The sequence below is a fragment of the Chamaea fasciata genome, unplaced genomic scaffold (assembly GCF_029207755.1).
Source record: "Chamaea fasciata isolate MVZ Bird 193981 ecotype frontalis unplaced genomic scaffold, bChaFas1.0.hap1 SCAF_1, whole genome shotgun sequence".
NCBI classification, from domain to species: domain Eukaryota; kingdom Metazoa; phylum Chordata; class Aves; order Passeriformes; family Sylviidae; genus Chamaea; species Chamaea fasciata.
In genome coordinates this window covers 136,054,004-136,078,732 of record NW_027094086.1, presented here as the reverse complement: position 1 = coordinate 136,078,732, position 24,729 = coordinate 136,054,004, and the positions used below count along the sequence as shown (strand labels likewise).

The following is a 24,729-nucleotide window of genomic DNA, read 5'->3' as shown; positions in this document are numbered from 1 at the left end:
ATCAAACACATTCTTAACATTATTGCCCCTTATTTTATACATATATATTTAATGCACACTTGTGTATGAATCCCTACAGTGATCCAAATGTTTTACCTCAAGGTATTTTACATGTCTCAGTATGTTCTTTTATATCCCTGACTACATATAAGCTTAATTCATACCATATCCTAAAAGCTCCCACGGGGAAAACAAAGAATACCTAGCTCACTTTTTACTAAATGTAAAACAGATCCATAAAATTCTAAGCTAACCACAAAACAAATGTAATGATAATATCAAAAATAATGTTTGATTGCTTCACCTTGCCTGTAGGTTAATGTACATGCTGAAGATGGAGCATGCAAACAAGCAGAGAGGAGAGTTTGCAGACCAAATCCCACACAATCTGCTCTTTCAGGCATAATTTCTTCAGCTATCCAGATGCTACCCCGAGTATTTGTTTTCACAATTTAAAACACTAGCACTCTTACTACACTCTTAGACAACATTGTTGCCTACGGACCAATAAAACAATCTTTGATAAGATCTTTGCTTTGAAATAATTAAAGTCACTTACTGTTTCTTAAGGAAATCACTCGAATGGCTACAGCAGTGAGATGAACATTTGGTTCCACTTCCTCTAATAATGCACTTTTTGTTTTCAGTCTTAAATCTCAATCCTTGGTCTATGGTATAACATTTGTATATCCATGTCTTCTGCAAAAAGGTTTTGAAACAGGAAAAATGTTCCTTGTTCCCTCTGCTCACAACAGGCCATCTTGCTTTTCGGTCATCTAAGTAATGCTGTTTCAATATAGTGAAGTACTTTTCCACATGACAAGCCTGCAATTTCTCCTCCCCTTCGAAATTAGTCACTAAATAACCTCCTTGGCATGTCACCCAGTCACAAACTGTGCAACACTATGTGATTCAATCACTCAATCATTTTTAATGTGTGCCTTTAAGATGCATAGAAAGAGACTAACATTATGGAGTGAACCACAAAAGAGACACACAGAGGGGAAAGCCATAAATAAAATAGTGAGTAACCTCTGTTTCAGTAATACAGTGCATTTCAAAGGCAACACTATGACACCTATATATATTCATTCCCCAACAGATGAAGACCTCCAACTATTTAGCAAACCTAGTAGACAGAATTCTAGAAAAAAAAAAAATCAGCAGTTTTAACCTTAGAAGCTTTTCACCTCCTCAGATTGGTAGTGCCACTGTAGAAGGAAGCACAATCTCCTCCCGTGGAAGAGCTGTCTACTCATTAACCAGGCACCTGAGGCACTTGGATAACCTGAACTTCGGTGTCCCCATAAATCAATCCCATTGTTATCTCTGCAGCACACCACATAAGCCATTATGATTGGTTGTTGGGTTTGATTTGTTTTGTTGGTTTTAAGAGGAAACAATAGAGAAGGCAAATACATTTTCAAAAATTAGAACAGAAAGGATGCTTCACTCCCTCACACGAAAAGACCACAGAATATGGAAATGGTCTCTTTAAAAAGACAGCATTTACCACCTAAAAAAGATGACACTTAAATAACACAAGGGAAAATCTCATGACACAAACCCTTCCCAGTCCTGCAGTTATTTTCTGCTTTGGGGGGGTTGGTTCTTTTGCTCTTGGTTTGGATTTTTGTCCGACTTTGCTTTTGTGCAAGTAAAAAATTGCCTATATCATCATAAATGGCATTCAAAGGAATAAAAATGCAATTTAAGCACATGATCATGAGCTAATATTGCTGTACAGAATCAGTCCTAAAAAGACATTACAGGAGCAGCATTTCTGTTTCACTGTACTGCTCTCAGTCTCAGCCACTAGTGAAGGAGGCATTGTTCATTTCTGCTATGAAATGGCAATTTGACACTAGGCATTTAAGTAACAGGAGGAAGATCAGAGCAGATCTGGTAGCCAAAACTAAAAATCCAGGTGTTCCACACCTTAGTACCCCCAGCCCAGCATCAGAGAAGTCTTCCAGCTTTCTAGACATATGCTGAGAATTCTGATTTATAATGTATGCTGTAAATTTGTATGCCATTACTGATCTTGACTAGAACTTTACAAAATTTATATATAGTGTAATATAAACATTTTTTTCAGAAATGTAAAAAAAATCATTTTGTCTTAAAAGCCCTGGTAATTTATGCGATGGTAATCTACCATTCGAGCATCTGGTTTATATTTGGCAGGTTTAACTAACCAGTCAGGCATTCCCTTTTAATGAATGGATGTATATACTTGACCTAGTTAAAAAGCTGCTTAGGTTGGTGAACCAACCAGACTCAGAAACATCAAGAGCAAAAAAGTCAAGCAAATTATCCTAGAACACTTTATTGCCACATGTGCTTTTCAGCAGTTGCAGAGAATATTCTTCTACCCATGTTCTTCCTTACAGGCTAACAAACCTGAAGTGAGAAATTATTATGCTAACATGCAGGATAAAAAAGATGACTGTATTTTGCTAAGTTTCCCTGCAATGAATTGCAAGCTGGTAGGCTGCACATTTTCAGTAATTGGACTCTAGCATGATGAAGTACATCCCAGACATCAGACAGGGATGTAACTAGTTCTCCATACAAATGACATGATATTCATGTATGTCTGATGCATACAAAAAGCTTTTCATTAGATGAATTAATCTGCTTTTAATTTTAGAATATATCAGGCACAACGTCATAAATATTGCACAGTTATATCATTACCAAGGCTGTAATTTAATTTGTAGGTTCTAACAACGCATACAAACAATTCAAGCATCACTTTCCATTTCAATTACTTTATCAGAGCCCTCAAGCATTATCTAGCTTGCCATGTATTATCCCATGTACAATTACTCAACATACATATTTTTTATAAAGTACTGTACAGAACAAGAACTCCTTTTCAGTTCAAGCCCCAGTGTAATCCAAGGGCATAGCCCTAAGAGGCACAACACCTTATGCCTCATTGAGACCAAGCCTGGAAGTTTAAGTTAATTTAGGATTTTAAAACCAATGTTAATGTTAATGATAGGCTCACAACACCACGGACCTGTAATACCAGTCACTCTCCTTTCTTCTACATCATTAACAATGTTGGTCTGTTGAACCTTTCCATCACTTTGCTCATCACATCTATTTATTTTCTGCTTGTTTCCCTCATTTTGAAGCTGAAAAAACATTAAAGACTAATCATCAGTAGAATACACAGTTATAAAGCCAGAGAATATTTTGAAGTCTACTGTGGGGTATGCACATGTGGCATAGACATAACTCATGGCTTGACTACTGATCTAAGTTTTTTCTGCTCCTGATAACAGCTCTTTTGGTTCCTACTCCTTTAATATTACTTTCATGGATGGAAATAATTAAGTAGTTAATGCCTTATAGTGCTGTAAACAACTATTTCCTTGACAGAAAACAGGGAAACACTTAGGGTGATTGCTGGTCACTAACTCCGGACTTGGTTTTGTCCTCAGCAGTCCAGAACAAAGTTTGTGATGGAGTCAACGGGGTTTTGCTTAAATTCAACAAGTTAGTTCAGCCCAGCAGAATCCAAATGGAAAGACATTTTGCTGATAACAGCTTTTAGAGCTGATTTACAAAGAAAGTATATTTTCTCCTGTATTTTGGGGGTTTGGGGTTAGGATTTTGGGTTAGAATTTGGGTTTTGAGATTAGGTGTTTTTTCTGCCAAGGAAGGTCTCACGCCACATCACCAGTCCTATCACTCACCCAACTTCTAATTTTGATCCAAGGAACCAAGAGTTTGAGATGACAAAGACCAATTTGTGGACTAGTCTGCAGGATCTCCTAACTCTGCTGGTTCTGATACACAAGAAAAACTTATGTATCTCAAAGAAGGCAGCTGGAGAAGACTCATGAAGGCAGCTGGGGAACTGCCATCAGCATCCTTCTTCTCTCTGCTTAGGGTGGCACCATCACAAGGTCAATTTCTTCTATGAAAGGAGAGTGATGCTTAGCTTTGCCTCCAAACACTCAGCAGAGAAGAAGAAAAATGTTCTTACCTCATCCTGATCCTAGTCTCAGTTGCTCCCCCATGGCAAAAATGAGGAAGCCGACCACAGCCCCCCGAGTTGCTGTCCTTCACAAAGTCACTCAGGTGACACACGCTGGCATCCAGCCAGGCTCTGCTGCTGCCACTGCACTCCACTGTGCTCTCCATGACCCTGAAAAACTCTTTCAAATTGGCCTTGACTTTTTCACATCAGCTCTCCAGCTCACTGCCCACGTTTGTACCTACAAGGATGTGTGTGGTGTTTCTTTGAAGACTGAAAATCCTACAGAAGCTCTTTGAATTTGAGAGGCCAAGCTAAACAAACAGGGAGGGAACAGAACAGTTCTGGCTGCCTAACACACACTGGATTTGAGATTATGTGTAGACCACACTATCTTCTCCTAAACATGCATATTGTTTGTACTCCCTCTGTTTACTGATTCCAAAGGCATGCAGTGAAACAGATATGCCTTGGAGTAAACACAAGTACCATAAAATTCTCTTATACTTATTCCAACTCCTTAGTTCTTACAATATAAATGCAAACAAACAAACAAAAAGCCCTCTCGCACCACAGAGCACAATACTACTGGCTAGAATGCACCACTATAAAGGGGACAGGCAGCTCTACAGCTTCACTGCTGGCAAAGCAGCACTCTCACTAGAACAGCTGGAGCTTGCAGTGTGGACCAATCTGTGCACAAAGCCTTTGAACCAGCCCACAGAGGAGCATCTGAGCTCCCAAGAGAACAGTATTATCTTGTGTATTAATATCACGTATACACACATACATATATGTTTTGCATACAAGCAGTAAATTTTTGGCTTATCCTTTAGTGATGGCAGATCAGTATAATCTGAAACTTTTGATTTTTAGGGATTAAAAAAGTTAAAGGCCAACAAATAAAAGTGGGAAGTCCTCTGCTGGAAACTCTGTAAGCATCTCAGAATTTTTTTAAGTTTACTAGAGCAAATATAGCCAACTCTCACTGGAGCTGCATGAAGAAGGTTCTGCAAAACTGAACTATTACGTCAGGTCTTCAGTCTGTCTCTCTACCCTGTAATTCAAACCTCATGCTTCCCCCTTGCTTCTGTCCTGATTTTAGCAAGGACATTTTCCCAGCTATAGGAAAGTATCACAGCATGAATTGCAGACATATATGCATTACACACCTCTCAAAAAATCAAGAAGCAATTTTAATTGCTTTGGATTGAGGATTTGTCTCACCTAATGTTTCATTAAAAGAAAGTCAGCCAGACATCCTCCAGTGTCAGCTCATTCCCCTAGAGCTGGGTGGGACAAGCTGCCCTTTTGCATTCCCAACCTCTCACCACTGACTGCAGTGGGTGGCAATTTCTAGCAATTTCTACACTGATCTTATAAGGATTAGTTTTTTTAAAAAATTCTTTATAGTGAGCCTGCCCATATGTCTTTTTATTTAGCTCACTTTCTGTTCTGTTTCTCATCCTACTTTTTTCTTTTCTGTTGTTTTTCTTCTTTGTAAGAGAGCTGAGCTCCTGTAACTACAAAGGACGACGATGGCTTCATTCCATCTGCTGCTTGCTCTTCCCTGCAATGGACATTGCTGTGATTTCCCTTGGAGAACCCAACTTGACCTGTGGTTCCTGTTTTATTAAACTAAGTATTAAGCACCTCTCTCCTGAAGCTGGCAATAAACATTATTATTTTCTCAGTAGAGCAACATGGAAGCACATTAATTTTCCTCTTCTTTAGTCCTACCATTAGCATACTTAATTATGCAGAAACTTTCTAAATTTTTTAAATGAGGAGAACTGAGTTTGTGGCATTAAATATTCCCTTCTTAGTTCATAGGTAATGCAGAAATATTAATAAAAAGAAGCAAGTCATATGTTGCAGATATTTTACTAACACTCAATTCATGACTTGAACTGATGACCTTAAAGACCTCTTACAACCTAAATGACTGTGATTCCCTGAAACAGGGAAGAGAGGAGGTAAAGAAGTATTATGTGGAAAGGTAATAGGGAATTCTTAGTGTAGAACTACAGAAGAAAGGGAAAAAGACAAAACAAAGACAGAAAAGGGGAAGACAGTGTGAAGGATAGTAAATAGGAGTTTGTGAAAGACAAAAGAGAGTAATACTGGAGATGGAGTGCTGAAAAATTAATAGGGAAACAAGAAAGGGATAATAAATAAAAAAGGAAACAAAAATGAGAGACTTAAGCTGGGAAGAGAGGAATTGATGAGAAAAAGAGGAGTTAAAGAGACTGTAGTGTATGAAGGAAAAGTCAACAGAAAATTCAATGAAAGAAAGAAAAAAAGAGAGTAAGTGGGAAAAAATGAACTAATGCAAATTTTCTTCAATGTTAGAAGATTTTGCATTAGCTCTTGCTTTGCATTAGCTACAATGCTGTAACCTAACACAGTAGGCATGGTAGGGAAAAGGAAAGAGCAATAAAGGAAGGAGAACATCCAACATAAACCTACTTCGTTCTGTTTAATATTCTGAGACTTTGTGGGTTTTTTTGGCAGATGTGGTCAAAACATGAGGGTAGTTTTTAGGAAAGAAGTGAACAGAGCACTTCAGGTAAATGCCAGCTGGAGTGACCCACAAATGCTTGAAGACAGGGGCAAAGAAGATAAGACCATCACTTGCCTTTTCTATCCACTCATATTCAAAACAAAGACATTTGAGATGCACTTTAAAGCTATAAATGGCTTTTGAAACTCAGCACTTAGGTCAGCCATGACCACTGAAGATGTAGTTACAGTTCCAAACAGCTTCATCTCCCTCAGACAGTGCAAGAAATAACAGCTCTCTACAAATGAGGCCTTAATGCAGCACCTCTGAGACGCCTCATGCAGTGGGACTGCGTGCTGAGAGGTAACACTGAGGTGGCTGCTGCCCTCTCTACATGTCTGGTTGTTAGTGGGGGACAACAGAACTTCTGGTTTGATCAAACCATCACCAGGCTCTGACAAGTGATGAGACATGTCATGTGTGTCTACAGGCAGATGTGCACACAGCCCTTACTTCTCAGAAAACTTTTTCCCTTATCAATTCCATCGTGTTATCAATCCCCTGACCACACAGACTTATGACCGCAAGAACAGCTCCACATCAAGTGCTCTTTGGCCATCATAATGTTCAATGGCCCTTCCCATTCCCAAACTGAGGTCACCTTTTTTTCAAGGGTAAAATGAGAAGCAAACAAAAAAATAAGAGGAAAGCAGTATCACTCTTCTTCCCATAAAATGATGAGCTTACAACATGCCTCATCTTAAATACAGCTCGAGGAATGGGCTCTGTATTTGGACTAGCCTGGTTGTACCTGTACTGAACCTGCTGTCACAGATTAACTGTCAATGAGAAAACTTTGACAACACACTGGCTGCACTCTGCTTGGAAGGGGACATAGCACAAGACCACTTGGAGTCTGACCCAGGGCCATCCCACGAGAGCTTCCAGTCTAGCCACACTTTAGGCTTTAAGCAAAGTGAGCAAAAAGATTGATGAGATGCAGCACATTTTGCATTGGCCTGTCTGAAATCACGGTGCCTCTGAGTGGAAGTTTATTTCCCCAGCAGCATTTCATCATTTGAGCTATCTCCCTGCTACCAGTCTGCATTGTTTTAACTCCTGATTGGCAGGACAAACACCCAGATCAGTTAACAGGCACTCATTTCTGCCTATTTATGTATTTAATTTCCTATTAATAAATGAAATGTGAGAGTTAAAAAAAAAAAAGGTTTAGATTATCCAATTAAGCAGAGAGAAGTTAATTAATTTCTCATGCTTTATTTTCCTATGCTTTCTTTGTGTACTATGCAGACAGAATGGTAAATGCACTAAGAAACCTCTTGGCATTTCAGCCAAGATTTTTCAGGGTGTTATCACAAATGACAAAAATATAAACACACTAAAGCATAACACATTTCAATCCTAAAAAGGTCGGATTTACATAATTACATGATTGGTTTGCCAATATCCACATTTATCTCATCAGTATAGCATGGCCCACCCATCCCATAAGCTATTCAGATTGTTTGGACTGAATGTATAAAAGCTGTTACTGATCTATTTTTCTAAAGTTAACATTATGACAACCCTCATAACTAGTGCTGCATTCAAACCAATTCTTGCCTTTGCTTTCAAACCAACTGCTCCTTTCTTCTGATTTTCCAATGATGCTTTTTATGGTAGAATTTTCTGAGAACAAAGTCATTTAATTCATGAAAATGCAGAAAGCATTTGCTCCTCCCACCCCATTCTCTTTGAAGAGATGAAGGACACCATGTACATAACACAGATAACCACTACCAATGTAGGGAGCCAAACCCTTCAGACCAATCTCAATTTCAGCATTTCTTAGGGCACCACAGAACTGATGGGGTCATCTCTTCTTTTTCCAAAAAAGGAATAGTTTCAAAGATGTTCAGTTCTGGTACAGATCAGCATTTTTATTTGGTTTAAATATGCTGTATATCAGATTTCTGTTATTTTAAAGAAAAATACTTTTAGTAACTGCTCTCATAAATCAAAATAAATGCATGGTTTTCTGACTTCCTGTACTAACTCAGCTCTTATTTTTGTTCCATATTTGTATCTCTTCTCATTGCAATGAAGACAACTATGCTGAACAAGTTGATAAAGTTAAATGAACATAAAGAAAGTGTAACCCTTGGTCTCATCTTACATTAACAAACAACTGAGTAAAAATACAATTCCTATTTCAGATACAAATTGGGTTAGAATGTAAATGATATAGAAATATTATAAAACAGAGCTGATAGTCAAAAGACGTAAGCAGCATGTTTAGACCTATTTCTTCCAATACAAGGACATAGAAAATCAGAAAAAAATAAGTTGCTGTGCTGAGTTTTGGAGTCAGCTCTATTGGCAGGAGGAATGGTCACGAAAAATCTTATCGTCAACTGGATTTTGTAATGCAAGTGTCCAAGCCACACCACAGCTCACAGCCATAAGGTCAAACAGCATTTGCAGTTGTATGTCTTTTGAAATGACAGAAGTGCTATCAATGCATCAACTAAAAGTCTTAGATCCCAAACTTCTTCCTACAGTGTTTGAATCCTACATTTTCTTTTCCTTTTACTTCCTTCTATCCCAAAAATATCCAAATTGGTCAGCATGGCTGAAGTAAACAATCTAGTTTACCTAAAGGTCAAGTTATCTATAGCAAATATGAAGTGATACAGGGTCTAGCCCTTTACCCAGCACACCCGTTCAGTCTTTTCCCTTAGTCACATGGAGTTCAAATTTGCAATGATGTAAGAAAGACATATATTCAGACAAAAAATAACTTCAGCATCACATCATTTCTCATGGAGTCCTATTGCGTGCTGCTATTTGCAACTGTCTTGCTTTTGCCAGCTGAGGCTTTTTTTAACCCCAGATCTTAACCTGCATCCAAGGAAAGATATTTTTACTGCTCATATTTTCAGAAGACTGATTAGTTTTCCAGAGTTCTTATTAGAAAAAGTACAATCCAACATGGAGAAGAATCAAGATCGTCAGATGTATAACCGTGTTCTCTTAAACACCAGGTAATGGTTTACTTCTCTTTGTTAAAAGCAAATACACAATCAGAATTAATTCCCTTTAGTATTCATAAGGCTAATGACTAATAATATGCTGAAGTGAAGACCCAGTGGAAAGCAGAGAATCTGGGACACAATCATGAACTAACACATTTTGGATCTGTGAAAAACTTACTGGAAAAGCTAAGGTCCTGTGTGACATGAAGAATGACTTTTTTGAAGAAGAAGAAATATTACTGCTAACTTCACTTTGTTCTGGGAACCGTGGTAGCAAAAAGCCCACCTTCAAAAAGTCATTTTTAACCCCTGGTAGAGTAACAGCTCATTTGGAAAGTTACTTGGTAGTCATAAAACTTGACTGGACTTTGACTCGCGTGACTCCTGCAATTCAGATAAGCTACCTGGTTTACAAAGGAGGTGAAGAAGGACCTCCCCTCCTCCTAATGCAGGTCACAGCCACGAGAATTTTTATCATCTATCAGTGTGCTCAGGGAGCTCTGGCAACATCTGACTCTGTCAACTATTTAGGAATTTCAAGTAAGCAGTCAGATTACTGCAAACTGTTCTACTAAAAGCAAGGATAGTGCCGGGGGTGGGGGCGGGAAGAGCAAAACTTCTAAAGAATTGGCACAAGGAAGCATTATATAAAAAGAGGTGGAGTAAGAATAAAACCAGAAACTATTAGACAATAAAAAATGGACTCAAATCCATTCCTTATGCTTTTATTCAGGGCAAGCTCTCACTGAAGGCAGCAAAATCTTTGCCTGAGAACTTCAGATGTATGAGAGATAAAATTTCTATTTTTAATGAAGGGCTGGAAAGACCTTCACCCAAAAGAGATAATATGTTGTCTGTGGGTAACTTCATCAGCTGCAGGGTAAGCTCTCAGCAAACCTCAACATGAAAGGCAGACCAACTTGAATATAGGCCTGTTAGTGGGAAATAAACGAACCCTCCCCCTAAAAATTCCACTCTCTGGAAGTTTCCAGGTAACTGGTTTGTGATATCTACCATATGACACTCCTCTCAGACTAACTGGGAGATTATTGCATGGGTGCAGTAAGCTCGTGTTCCTTCAGCGGTTTTATGTCAAGAACACAACACTTTCTTTCAGCGGCAGCTTCACATAAACTTAAAATCCATCCTCATTATTTGAAAGTTACAGAAACCCTAAAAAGTATATTTTAAAATGTTGGTGTAGTAATAGTATCTGCAAGGTTATATTCCTTATACATACATATATTCCCTATACATACATATAATACTATTCCTAATGTTTGTGAAATAAATAAAAATACACCAAAGCACAAAACCATCATATTAAAAAAGCCACAGTACAGTATCCATCCAAATGTTACAGAGGAACTGTATCTTTAAACAAAACAGCTTTGGGCTAGAAAACATTTGAGATTAATACACTGTTTTATGTGTAGCTAAATAAAAGTTACATTTTTTCTCCTGAAAATTCTATTCTTTTTCTCACAAATTTAGGCTTTGCACAGCAGTAGGTACTGTATATCAAAGGACACATGAATGAAAGAACAGGTACATTTACAGTCTTTCATCACAGACTGATTTGATGCAGGTACTCCTTGGTATCCGCAGGTCTGTAGCTGCATAAATAATTGATAATTACTGAAAACCCACTCAAAGCAAAAGTAGTAAAATCCAAATCAGTAAAAATAAAATCCAGAACATCAGAGACTTCTTTTATAAATTTTGTTCAGATCTCGGCAAGATTTATAACAGCAAGTTGGAAAATAACTGTTCGTGTTCAATATGTAAAACAGACATAAAATCTAAGAGTACAGGTTGGTGATGTAAAGAGCAATTAAATATTTGTTTTCTCACACAGCTGAAGGAAGAAGAAACAGTTTTCATTGTTCTAACTGAAATTCCCAGTTAATCTGAAAATATATTTTAGTTTGGAAAGTAAAAAAAAAAAAAAAAAGAAAAAAAAAAGGAATTATATATCCTTCATTATTTATAAGCATCATCTTACCTTACATCTCTTGGTGAATTCTGTTTCTAGATGGCTTTGGCAGGTATTTTAATTCAGAATTAGTTTCAGCAATATGTGCCATTACATCTGCCCTTTAAAATAGACTGCTTTTTTCTCTTTTCGTCAGACAAAGTATGTGGCCTTAAAAGAGCTGCAGCGTCTCTGCTCAAGAGATTCCATGGACACTCAGAGGCTTTCTTTCCACTGTATGAAAGTTAAATCTGAGTGAGGAAGGCATTTTTCCTGTCCCGGAAATCAGCATAACCAAAACCAATGCTGAGCTAATGAGAAATGTTTCTTCCATGTGTTCTGTTTGGCAGACACCGCAAGTCATATCAAGGAAACACGTGATGTTTATAAATACAATATGGCTTATGTTGTCATAACCTCTCAATGACAAAAAGAGCATTAGAAAAGGCAGACAGCAAAACAGCAGGAGAGATGAGATTTGTATCATTTGGAAGGTCTCTATCAGATAATAGAGGTATTAGCAACTGCCTTTTCCTTTTGTTTTTTTGTTCTTTCTTCCCAAAAGGAAACAAAGTTTCATAGTAATAGGATCAGTAAGGTAAACACATGGCAACTTATATAAATGCTGTCCTGTAGGCATCCTAGCACTAAAATGCATTCACCCAGTTTATTGCTTGAATTATTTTCCAATAAATACTTTTATTTTAAATAGCTCTATGTAATGCAAAGAGCTCTTATTTTTTTAAGCTGGAGTATGCAATGTAAAGATATAACTGTGGCAGCATTTGCAACTTTTATGTTTATTGATGTTAAGATCATAAGCTATCCAACGAAAATTAAAGAAGATGGATGTATATTTACAGGTACCTTAAGAACACAGAAGAATTATTCTGCTTTTATTATTTCTCTATTTTTTCTGCAAAGCAGCACTGAACTTCAGCCTCCTTGGAAGCCTTAAATTCTTGGGTAGTTGTTTGAGGGTTTCTAGTACTTGTAAGGTATTTTTAACTTCACACATTGCACCTAGCTATAGAGAGTTAAAATGTTAGCAGCCTGCTAACCAGTCACTCTCAGGAGAAAAATGAAAACCTGGTGGTGTGTAATTTCAATAATAAAAGCTATTTGGCACAAGTTTACCCAACAATTACCAAATGTCTGTCTCATTGTCCTATACAACTCATTTTAACTCCTCTCACCCTCGCGGCCAAAACCCCCTATTACTGTCAGGAACATTATCATCTTTTTGTCTCTCTAACTCCCATAAAATGTGGAGTTTCCAGGTACCCTGCTCTGCCCCAACTCAGCTCTGACTCAACTTGTCCTAATTGTTCTTTCTTGGAGAAACAGAAATCCAAAACACCTCAGAGCATACCTCAATACAACAACAGCCACAACAAGCATTCTTTGAATATTCTGACCTCACCTAGCAGAGATCTTATGCAAGTCAGAGAATTAAGTAAAACCATGGTAGGTCTAGGACACTTCAAAATAAAGTGTACCCCGCAGACTTTAGGGCAGGTGGATGGGAAGAAATGGATTGCCAAGCAAAATAGCCACTAGTTTCTTATGAAGTAAAAACTCCCTCCCAGTTCTCAAAATCAGCTGCTAGGTGAAGCTCAAAACAAACCACTGCATAAGCCAACATTATCAGTCTCCAGCTGTACCATCAGAAACACTGACTCGTTTCTATAACAGAAGGGGGAGATTGTGATTTAAGTTTCTTTATCCTTTAGCCACTCCAGAAAATGAGGGTGTAGAGAATGAGGTTAGAAAATATGCTGCACACATTTGGTGGGGGAATCACTTCAGCTCAACAGCCCAGGATGAAAGGAGCTGTGTCAATTCTCTCAGCAACATGTAAAACCCCGCTGCCAGCTCCTTACAGGTATGTCCTGGCATTCAGTGTATGCACCATGGCTGACTGAGTGCCAGCCTGGGCCTGCCCCTTCCAACCTACACAAATCACAAATGGCAATTCTAAGGGCACAGAGCAGCATGGCTGTGTACATGCATCTACACTGGAATTCAGAACAATGCCAGGGGGAAAAATAGAGCATCTAAACATTTGTTCATAAGACAGCATTTTGTCAGAAGAAAGTATTGTTGCACAGAGAAAGTGCTGATAAATGATACAAGCTCAGGTGAAGGAATAAATGAATGAAAGGCAGCAATGTGAAGATACATTTTTCAGAAAAAAATACCCCAGCTGTTGCAGATTTACAGAGAACATTTTGGGAAAGGGAAAATAAAAAAGGAAGAGCTCAAGCACAAATATTCAGTGAGACAGCACTATGTGGCTACTTCTTGCGTAGCAGCATTCAACATGGCAGACCTGTCAAACAGACCATGCTCTGTGAGATGGAAAGAGCCAACACCAGTAAGCAAGTGAGGCACTCAGAAGGATTTCAAGAAAAACTTTCCTATAAGAGCTTGCTTGGACCCTCAGTCAACTCCCTTTTCTCAAACACAACCCACTCAGAAAAAAGCATGAAACAAACAAGAGCAGGAAAACTAGAATTAATGGACACGAAAGCTGGATGGTCCAATAGAAGATCTGAAAGCTAGTTACAGATCCCACATTCTTCTTGGACATTTTGAGTCTTCTTGTCCATATGGGTAATACTTAATACTTCAAGTGTTACTGCCAATTCTTATACAGGTCTCACATCTGTTTGGTAGTTAAAACAGGTGTTCAAGCTGGCAGCTAACATTCTTTTCTTAGATTATTTTGGGCCAGTTACATGGAAATTATTATAAAGCACAGGAATAAACGCCTAAATGTCATCAAACCCAGGGATAAACATTCCAAAGGGACAAGAAGACAAACAGTAGAAAAATCTGAAAGGCAAAACTTTCCCAATCATCAAGAAAATAAAACTTTAACTCACAGATGACAGGAGATACACATTCAGAGTATCATCATGGAAAAATATACTTACAATGACTAATTCAAAATATTCTAAATGCTGGTTTTCAACGGTCTGACAATCAGCTGCTTTTCTGCAGGTATTTTAAACCAGTTAAACATGATGCCAAGCACACACTCCCTCCTTCCCACTGCAGTGAATTTAGCACTCATATATTGTATGTAATTGATGAACATCAATTTGCCTAATGCAAAGATATGCAAACATAAAAGGAGAGAGAAGAAGCAAAGGTTTTTCTACAATTTTATGGGTGCTCTGCAATAGCAATACATAAAATGTACATGTTTTTCACTTAGAACCCTCACATTTCCCCCTCCTTTACTCTGGTTTTCTAAGGAAAGAGGGATAAATAACCCATCTGGTTATTGGTTTATTTTTTCTGCTGAACTAATAACCTGTGAAACCCCAGGCAAATTTCAACCAGATTTAACCAAGGAGTAGAAGCCATAAGACTACTATGTCCCAATAAATTTTGCCAAATTAGTGATTTGATGGAAGATCTGACTGTACTTCTCCCAAAGAGAGGAACAGCTGCAGTGTGGGCTCCAGCTTTTTAGACTCCAGAGGATGAATGCTAGAGAGTGTTATTACTTTGTGAAAAGCCTCAGTTAGGACCTGAGTGTTGCTGTATAAGGAATAGCCCAACCAAAAGACACACATCCTTAGAAAAACAGGCTTCAGTATTTCTGAGCTCAAGAAATCACTTGTTTCCATGCTCATAACTTTGAAGTGCAGAAGTTCACAAAGATCAAAGGGAAGACTTTTTGCACGTTTCTCCACAAAGCTCCTATGAACATTCTGGCTCTGACTTCACCTCTCAGACCAGAAAGACAAGAAATCTGCCAGTGCAAAGCACAAGCCAAATGAGAAAAAAAACTCTTTTGCTGGATGCACAGAATTTCAAAATGGTGTCTTTGCATTTCTGTAAAGTAAAACACGATATTCTGCCACAAAAACACCATCTCTGCAAAGGTCATCACTGTGACACCATTATTATTTAGTTATGGCCAAAAGGTGCTAACTCAGATATAATCAGGAGATGTTGAGTGTGCACATGTGTTGTACAACACAAGATTTTAAAATAAGCAATTCAAATAATTGCAATTTTTGCACAGAAGTAGCACCTGTGCTCATAACAACTCTGCTAGGCAGCAAATACCTGGAAGAGGGCCAAAGAAGTAATTTTCACTTTCAAATAGATGTAGTTAACTACCTTCAAACAGGCCTAGAACACACAAATAAAGCCACACAAATAAAGCTAATATACCTTCAGCATCCACTGTACATGGAACAAGAACAGTTTAACATAACTTTACAAGGCCACAGCTACAGGCATTAATGTCAAAATGCACAGTGACAGTATGTCATGCCTTTGGATATGAACGAGATGTATCGGATACATCCAGTTACTGTCACAGGAATATAACTAGAACTGAAGAATTTCAGGATGTTACAGAATACACAAAAAACTATCACACCTTCCCTCTGAAGCACATCCATTTCCTTTCTCCTGTTGTGTGTGCAGCAGTGTGAAAAATCAAGTAATTAGATTTCTGACCTATCCAAAGGACCATTTTATAATTGAAGTGCATAAATGAGAGGTGGTTGAGAATAGTGCCTATAAATAAACTATTTCAATCTTTCTAAAATATTGTGGCCTTAAACTGTTGAAACACAAGAAGTACTTACACAAAATATTAGTAATAAAGCAGTGAGACATGCTCAGAATTGATAATAAAGCCAAGTAGCAAATGTACAGTTAAGAAAATCACTTCAGAGGAAATTTTCTGCACAGTTGAATCAGCTTTGGAATGCACATAAAAGCCACAAAGCAGTAGTGGCATTCCCTTCTGGCCCCATGGAGTTAATTTGGTTGTGCTGTCTCCTGTGGACAGACCCAGGAGGGGTGGGGAGGAGATGAGGTTGTGTAATCTCACCACCACCACCCTCTACTGCAACACCAGCTGCAGGTTTCAAGGTGGAAGAGGTGCTCCAAGCTGCATCTCCTGCTCTCTTGGCACCATTTACAGCAAGGATGAGAGGAACTGTGCAACACAGTGAGAGAGAGAGAGAAATCAAATGTTTCAAATGCATTCTCTGCAGTGTCCTAATACAAAATGTTCACCTGAAAATACATATATACTCATCCTTTTTCAGTGCAGGTAGAAAATTTTAGAAAAAGACAAAACTACTGACACCGCAATGGGTATTTACCAGAATTTCCTATTCAAAACCATCATTTACAAAGAGTTTCAGTAGACTCAAGGTAAGGTAAGGTAAAGCTGCTCGGCCACTGGAAACCAATCCCTGCTGAAACTTTGCTGGAGTGTCCTGACACTATGCTATACTTCATTGTAAAGGGCTTGGAAACACAGAATAGGAAGCTGTAAAAACTCTGAGTACTGTCTGTGTCACAAAATACGTAATTAAAGGCTATGTTTTGCTTCACATGCTTTACTGCATTTAAACAAGATCAAAAAACCAGTTAATGCCCAGGGCAAATAACCGGAAAAAGAAAAGCAGTTAAAACACATTACAACAAGCATTATTTATTTCCTTTTCTGTACATGTGCCACATATGTACCCCTGATTTTCTGAATCACTATGTACATATTACATTTCAGAGTTTAAACATTTAGCAGAAAATCTGGAGGAAAAAAAGAGTATAAATTTAGCATTAGTACTTACCCTTATATCTCCATTTACAGCTCTGGAAGTGTGATTAAATGCATGTGCAGGGTCTTTGTTGTAAACTTTAAGGAAAGATCGGTCTTGAATATTCCTGGAATTAAAGAATCAGCAATGACAACAGATGAAAGCAGTTTTATTTACTTTGCTGCCTGAAAGTTTCAGGTAACAGACAAACACAGTAGGTCTGCAGTTGATCTATAACAAAAATGTAAATGCCATAACTAAGACACACACAAACAAACAAAAGCCTACTTTGATTCTCTTTCCCATGGGAAGTATCATTCTTTCACTAGAACTCCACACCCATAAAAATTAGATAGTGTTAAGTTTCTTTCAAGATCCAGCCACATAGTGAAAACACTTTGAAGACAATAGAACTTCAACATTTACACAGCACTCAAAAAGGATTTAGTTAATATTTACATGTTTTTATTGTGCACTCAGCCCACATAAATTTTTGCTATTCTAAGAAGCAAGAATATCAAAAGAAAAGCAGTCTTTCTAACTGTAATTATTCTTAAGGAAATTTGAATAATCAGCTTGTTCACAAAGCTGAAAAAAATCCACAAAAGCTAAAAATTCAGTAGTAGATAAATTCTTCCTCTAAACTTTATCTATAATAAAGGCAGTTTTAAAAGGGAAAAAGTATTAGAGAAACAAATTAGCAAAAACTTTGATGAAAGCTTACACAGAAATAGTTTAGATGAAAAGCCCTACAAGAAAACTTTTGTTTAGGATGGACTCTGCACTTCGTCTTTGATTAGTTAATTTGTTAACTACTACATTTAGGAAAGAGATGACAGCTTTTTATTTTGTTCCAAGACCTACCTTCCAATAATTTTATGGCTTTGACACTTGCTCTGAGTTCTGCTGACTTCTGGTTCACATTTAATCAGTAGCAAAGCCTCCAATCTATGCTCACATCCTTTCAAAGCTGCGATTCCTTTCATTTCCCTGTAGTGATCTCTAGAGAATTTACTTACACATGTGACTGAATTCCTTTCCTCCAGGTGCAGCTACAAGTCTAGTGAACTGATCTTAATCACTTGGATTATAATTTAAAAATGAAGGGAAGGATTGTTGGGCAGGTCCAATTTCTTTCTTACAATGTCATATTACAATCAGTGATTGCTTTGAATGGGTAGCTAGTCAGAACTTGTGTTGCTGTTGTAGATGTCAAGTAGTTATTAAAGAAACCCTGCAGCTTAAGAGACAGATCACTGTCTTGTGTTCAAGAACTGGAGGGCTGATGAGAAATTTAGTATTTATGGGTGTTTACTTGTAGACTGCATAGGAAAATAGCTACCTTGCAGCAAGTTCGAGTTCTTCAATTATTTACGGTAACATAAACTGCTTTCCATCTTGCAAATGTGACCCTGTTGCTTTGAGACCTGCACTAGGAGTCTCAGTTAGCATTGTCAGCCTCGGTCTTGGGACTATGTTCTTCTCGACACAAAGCGAGCTCTCTAATCTGCCATTCAAATGGCATTTATTAATTTAAATGCATTTTATCTGCTGTCTTTTCTGTCTGATGGCTATGAGATGGTACCTCAAACAACTGGAGTTTTTAAAAGGCATTTTCCATAAATATTTCTTGTAGAAACACGACACAGTAAAGTAAAACATTGCTGCAAGGCAAAGCACCAAAATACTAGGCATTTGATCTCTGATATGAATGTATTTCACCTCATGTTGCTATTCTAAGATAAACATTACTGATAACAGGTATGTGTTACTGTACCTTTATTATTACTATAATTTGCATTATTGTAGCTCCCAAATGCCCTTGGCATGTTCAAAGGCCTCACTGATCTGTGTGTGCTGTGTAAACACCCCCAGGAAGACAACTTTTCACCAGCAGACATAGGTGAACAGGAGTCACAAAAGACAAAAGGATAGCTGCAGGAAGATAAGGGAACAAAAAGAACTCAGAAGATCATAGTCACTCCAGCCAGAGAGCAGTAAACAAATCCTGGAACCACGGGCATGCTCTGAGTAGGCAGTGCAACAGAGAGTGGGAAGGAGACCAACGCAGTGGTTTTGCAGATGTCTGTGGATGACACCTTCCAAGCACGTTAGAGGGCTGCCTGAAAGAGGGGGAAGGCACTTGTTTGAAAATTAAAGATGTAGAGTTCAAACTGGCATTATTCACCAAGTGGAAGCAGATGGCACTTGGTACTCAACAAGAAATGAAACGTAGCATTGAAGTGGGCTTGGAGGAGCCCTCATAATGAAGACAAGTGGTTTAATGAGATGGAGAAGATACAGTCAGAGGACAAGTGAAAAATAAATGCATGCAGAACAGTCTGCTTGTCAAACTAGAAGAATGATCTTTGTTGCTTCATTTGAATGGATAAGAGCAAGCAAGATTACCTACTACGTGTGCCAACTGCCAAGAAAAGACAATTACAGCAGTTGCTATTAAAAAATTGAAGAATTACAGGAGTGTTTTCTCTCTGTATCATGGGAAATGAAAGGCTGTAAAATAGGGATGTTCTGGAGCAAAAATCTGAAGACTATACTAGATGCAGAGCCCTGAACCACTTTAAGAAAAAGACTGGACTTAAGTAGAAAGACAGGGCTTTGTCCCCAGTGATAAAAAGAAAAGTTAAAAAAAGAAGGAGAAGAAGAAGAAGGGGAAGAAGGGGAAGAAGAAGAGGAAGAAGGGGAAGAAGAAGGGGAAGAAGAAGAGAAAGAAGGAGGAGGATGGGGGAGAGGGGAAGGAGTATGATGGCCTAATGCAAGGCACAGAAGAACATGGAGCAGCCACTGAGGGAGATGGAGAGCTTAAAGACCTGACTGAAACTCCCCTTTTTAAGGGAAAGAGAGGGATTGAAGGAAGACATGGCAAACAAAGGAGAGGAAAAGGATGCTTCATCTGTTCTTTGAGGGGAAACACTGGCGAGATCTTGTGAAGATTAAGGAACAGAAATGGAGAAACGGTTGTGGAAATTATTCTAAGGTGGTGAGAATGCAGCTGGTAGTGTATGTGATGGACTCCGTTTACCAGGAATGCTGAAGTTTCCTAAGTGAGAAGGCTGGCAGAACTGAAGGAGGGAATTTTGTTACGGAGGAAGTCAGCTGGGTTGTGGGATTTCCTCTAGAAATGCTCTACAATACAGACATAGAAACAGAGGAAGCAGATGTTGGGGTTGAGCCAGGCCTGAGGCAGGCAGAGTGACACCTGCAATGGGAGCAAGGCAAAAAGAGGTGGAGTGGCAGTAGGATAATCAACAACAGCATTCTCAAGGGCATGAAGTAGTCAACTGTTAGTCTGAAACTCAAGGCAAGGTGGAGGGATAAAGGGAGAGAGAAGGTGCCAATGGGCTAAATTATGGTTGGCAATATATAATGCACTTGGCAATGGAGATCTAGTAAACCCTATCATGATTCAATCAAATGATCTAATCTTGTGAATAAACTGATGTATAAGAAACTTGGGTCCATGTTGAAAGATGATGATGTTTGATGAAAAAAATCAGATGGGTCTTCACATAGATATTACAGTAGCCAAACAGGGGTGTGGCAGTCTGCAAAGCAAATAAGATTAAAAGAAACTGAAATCCAAAAGACTAGCTAATGACAAGACACTGGACAGACAGCCTGAGGAAAGCAAGACAGAAGTGAGAAAATGGAGTGCTCAAAGATTAAGAACAGGAATGGGCAAATTGGATGGGGAAGGGTTAGAAAAGCTCCAATTGCTCCTTTAACTACAGCATGATAGGGAGGAAAACCTTAGCCATAGGACCTCCAGAAGGAACAAGACAGTAGTGGACAGTACACTTCTCTTGCACTACAGACTTTTCCTGCATTAGTGGCAGAGTAGCAAACAGTTTTTCTGCTTTCTCCTTCATCTTATGCTCCTCTGTCCATTTTTATCACAATTTATTTATAAAGTGTAACATGTCTGATGTGTACCTCAGAACTTTATTTATGCATGATTTGGGACTTTCTAGGGACCCTCAGACCCTGGAACTTCTGCTGCAGAAACCTGGTTAATTAAGAAGCTGCACTCCAACAAAATAAAGGATAGAAAGGTGAACCATTTATTGACCAAGCTCTGAATTAGAGAAGGGAAGTGACTGCATCAGTTGCTGCATCCTGACATATAACAGGAAGGTGGTGGGGCTGCAGCAGTGGTCACCAGTGCCACAGGGCTTTCGCTGTTAGATGGCTCAGATGGCACTGTTGTGAGGACATCAGTGACATTCATATTTGCTACTTCAGGCTCATGAGATCAGGCTTTGCCCTCCCAGGAAAGGAACAACCCAGCTTTTTTGTGAATGTTTATTCCATATTCTGTATTTTAAATGATTGTGTCTCTGTTAAAGTTCAACGAGCATATTAAATATGCAAACCTTTGTATATTATACAAATATTTCAACAAGGCATGCCATTTATCAGTGGCTTGTGCGATGGATATTGCACCTACAGCTAAAGGCATCGTCAGACCAGACCTCCTGGATTACTCAGATACCACTGAACATGCCTTTATGTGTCAGGACACTCTCTGTCAGATACTTATCAACCCATTCCTTTCTATTCTGTAAGTGCACAACAAAACAAAAACCACAAAAAATCCCAACCCCATGAAACCAGTAGCTGTAATTCCACATCTTACCTCACATCGCACAATTCATAGTATATGTTTCTGCTCTCATCCTTGATGTAAATGGCGACACTGGGCGATTCCAGCATTTTCATTGTCAGCTGCTGGGGGAAGGCACTTACAAAAAGGGCACGAATTGTGTCTGTGCTTGTGATTTCATTCGGCATCCTCAACTGCTTTGTTTCATCTCCATACTGAAGATATAATACACCTGCAAGCAAAAGTAATAGAAAGATACATATTCTTAAATGCACAGTAATGATCTGGTTTCAAAGCCTATGTGGAACACAGACCAAGCCCATAATGAAAAGAGAAAAACCAACATAAGCTCTTTAAAAAATAAAGCACATATATCATTCTCCTTTTCAAGAGACTACTGGAATAGAGCACAGAACAATGATATGGTTCAGCCTTGATAAATGTGCTAGTCCCAGTACTGAGATGCCTCTTACTGTCCTTCAGTTAGATAAATCAGAAGTTTACCTTATGAATCCTACTGGAAAATCTCAAACCCACCAAGTTAGCTCTGTATTGGAAGTTGTTGGTAAATCACAAGGTACTTTTCAAAAAAGTAGCTGAGGAAGAAATGTATACTTTAATAGTACCAGCTTTTCTTATACATAACCTCACACTTGTCAAGAAAACCAAGATTTTCATTTTAGCACAAGGAATTTTATATTCACAGTTCAATTTGCTGGCATTATATAGCATAAAGCCTCAGGTCAAACTCCTGCCAGGAGCAAAACTGAGGTACCCCGCAAAAAACAAGAGCAATTTTGGAACCTTTCAGTTTCACAGCACTGTTAATAATCATGCTTAGCACTCAGGGAGAAACATAAGTAATCTTAGATGCTGAATTGCAAAATACCGACATTGTCATTCACTCAAGACAGAGCACCTTTCTGATATAGCTATCTTCAGGGAATGAGAGGCTGTGATATACTCAATAATGGAAAGAAACATGAATAATACAGACCAGGGACTGAGGGAAGGGATACAAAGCACCTCTTCCATGATGCCAGTGTTGGCCCTTCCAGGCCTATGCTGACTCCAGTAAAATCAGCAGGTGCCTGTACTCCACTGGCCAGTACTGCATCAGTCTGGCTCATGAGCATTGCTACAGCCCAGTCCCACGTTATCGTGACCTCCAAGCCCTCCAAGGACTAAAGCACTCAAGAAGACCCATCTCAATCAACAGAAGAAATCAGTCTGTACATGGTGGAGTTGATGAGCTCTAACCATGCTGGGTCTGGCTCCTAAAGAAAACCAAAAGATCTTCTCATGAGCACCTCCAATGTGGGAAGGTTTATTAGGACCTGCACAGCAGGAAACAAGTTGCCACAGAACTGCAACTAAATTCAGCAATTTCTTGGAATGTACAGCACTAGGGAGTAGATTCAGAAGCGAGTGTTCAGCTGAACTACTCTGGATACAAGGAAATGGGGACTGGTAGCTCAGTTGAATGCACTGTGCTGTTTCTGAGCCACCCCAGGTGTCTCTGTACAACACCGCATCGTCCCAGGAGGAAACACCTTTATTGTCTTCCTGTGTGTATGAGATGGAGCAAGTACAGCTTCCACAGTGGTGTAAAAAGATGGCAGAGCACAGAATGGCTGAGGTTGGAAGGCAGCTCTGGAGGTCATCTGGTCCACCCCCATCCCACTCAAACAGGGACAGCAACAGTCACATGCACAGGGCCAATTCCAGACACTTTTTGTACATCTTCTAGGATGGAGACTCTGCAGCTTTTTTGGGAAACTTGTGTCAGTGCTTGGTCAATCTAACAGTGAAGAAAGGTTTCCCGATATTAGGGGGAAATCTCATGTTTCATTTGGTGATTATTATCGTTGGCCTTCTCGCTGGATGTGAATGAAGAGAGCCTGGCTCTTCCGTGCCCCCTCCCTTCAGGTTCTTTTGTACACTGATGACATCACTGCCCTTGAGTCTTCTTTTCTCCAGGCTGAAGAGTCCCAGGTCTCTCAACCTGTCAGAGCAAAGAGGCTCCAACCAAGTTAATAATCCTTGTGACCCTCTACTGGATTCTGTCCAATCTTGGGAAGAGTCTGTGCTGCCAGGCCTTTGCATCAACTAATAATTAACACAGGTGGCCTAAAGTCTGGCAGAGCATTTTACACAACCTGAATTCACCACATCAGTTGCAGTGTAGATGCACTCTTCTCCCATGACCAATATAATCAGGAGGGTTGGGAACACAAGGCCCTCAGTGCAGTGTCCATCAGTCATCAGCAAATCACAAAATTTAGATGGTAAGTTAGTGAGTCACACTTGAAAGTCATCGGCAACAGGTTGGGCAGTTTATGGTGCTGAGATACAAACATTGAGCAAAAGCAATGGGAAAAGCTGAGGTCATAGAATTGAAAGGCAATTAATAAAAGAAGAGAAGGCATTTCAAGCTAAGATGAGCCCCATCTACCCTTAGTCTTTAATATTTTTGTCCCTATGTTGCCCACAATTGCTATAAAGGAAGACTGACACAGTCAGATGTTCCTACAATCACTGGGTAGATAATTGTGCTTGCACTTAGGGAAGGAAGATGCTAACTTTCATGAATACTAAATAGACTACTCAGCATTACCTAACTATTATTTAATATTAGGCTGTTTTTACAAAATAGAGCTGCTAACCTAATCTTTGTATTATAATCAAGAGCTGATACCTCTTTCTTCATTGATTCTGCAATCAAACCCCATACGAATCCTACTACAAATTTCCATTTTCCTTTGTTTGGAAATCTTTTTTCAGACTGAAATTAAACTAGTTTTCTTTCAAAGACTGAGAGGAGTTTTCCTATGACTTTTATTTCTAATGCCAATATTTAATGAGCTATTAAACTATTTTTCTATTTTTATTATAATTTCAGACATCATCTATTTCTTTATGTTCTTCTAGGTAAAACTGTCTTTTTAGTGCTCAAATATTCTATGCAGCTAAATACCCTTTAGGATTCAGAAACTAACTACATTTCTTAAAAATA

General features: G+C 38.8%; 1 protein-coding gene across 13 annotated transcripts in view; it reads right to left on the bottom strand.

The window, feature by feature from the left end:
- KIAA1217 (KIAA1217 ortholog) overlaps positions 1–24,729 on the bottom strand; it is a 345,995-nt gene that overhangs the window by 54,514 nt on the left and 266,752 nt on the right. For 11 of the 13 annotated variants that reach the window (XR_010723303.1, XM_066199028.1, XM_066199083.1 and 8 more), the window contains 2 exons: positions 21,747–21,945; positions 17,123–17,216 (listed from right to left, as the gene is read on the bottom strand). Coding sequence is in view for 10 of the 13 variants with exons in the window: in XM_066199028.1 (XP_066055125.1) it covers positions 17,123–17,216; positions 21,747–21,945 (293 nt within the window). In the remaining 3 variants the exon portion in view is untranslated. Of the gene's footprint in view, positions 1–559; positions 581–11,537; positions 11,630–17,122; positions 17,217–21,746; positions 21,946–24,729 lie in introns of those variants that run through there. The other 2 variants (XM_066199092.1, XM_066199101.1) reach the window with 2 other exon arrangements.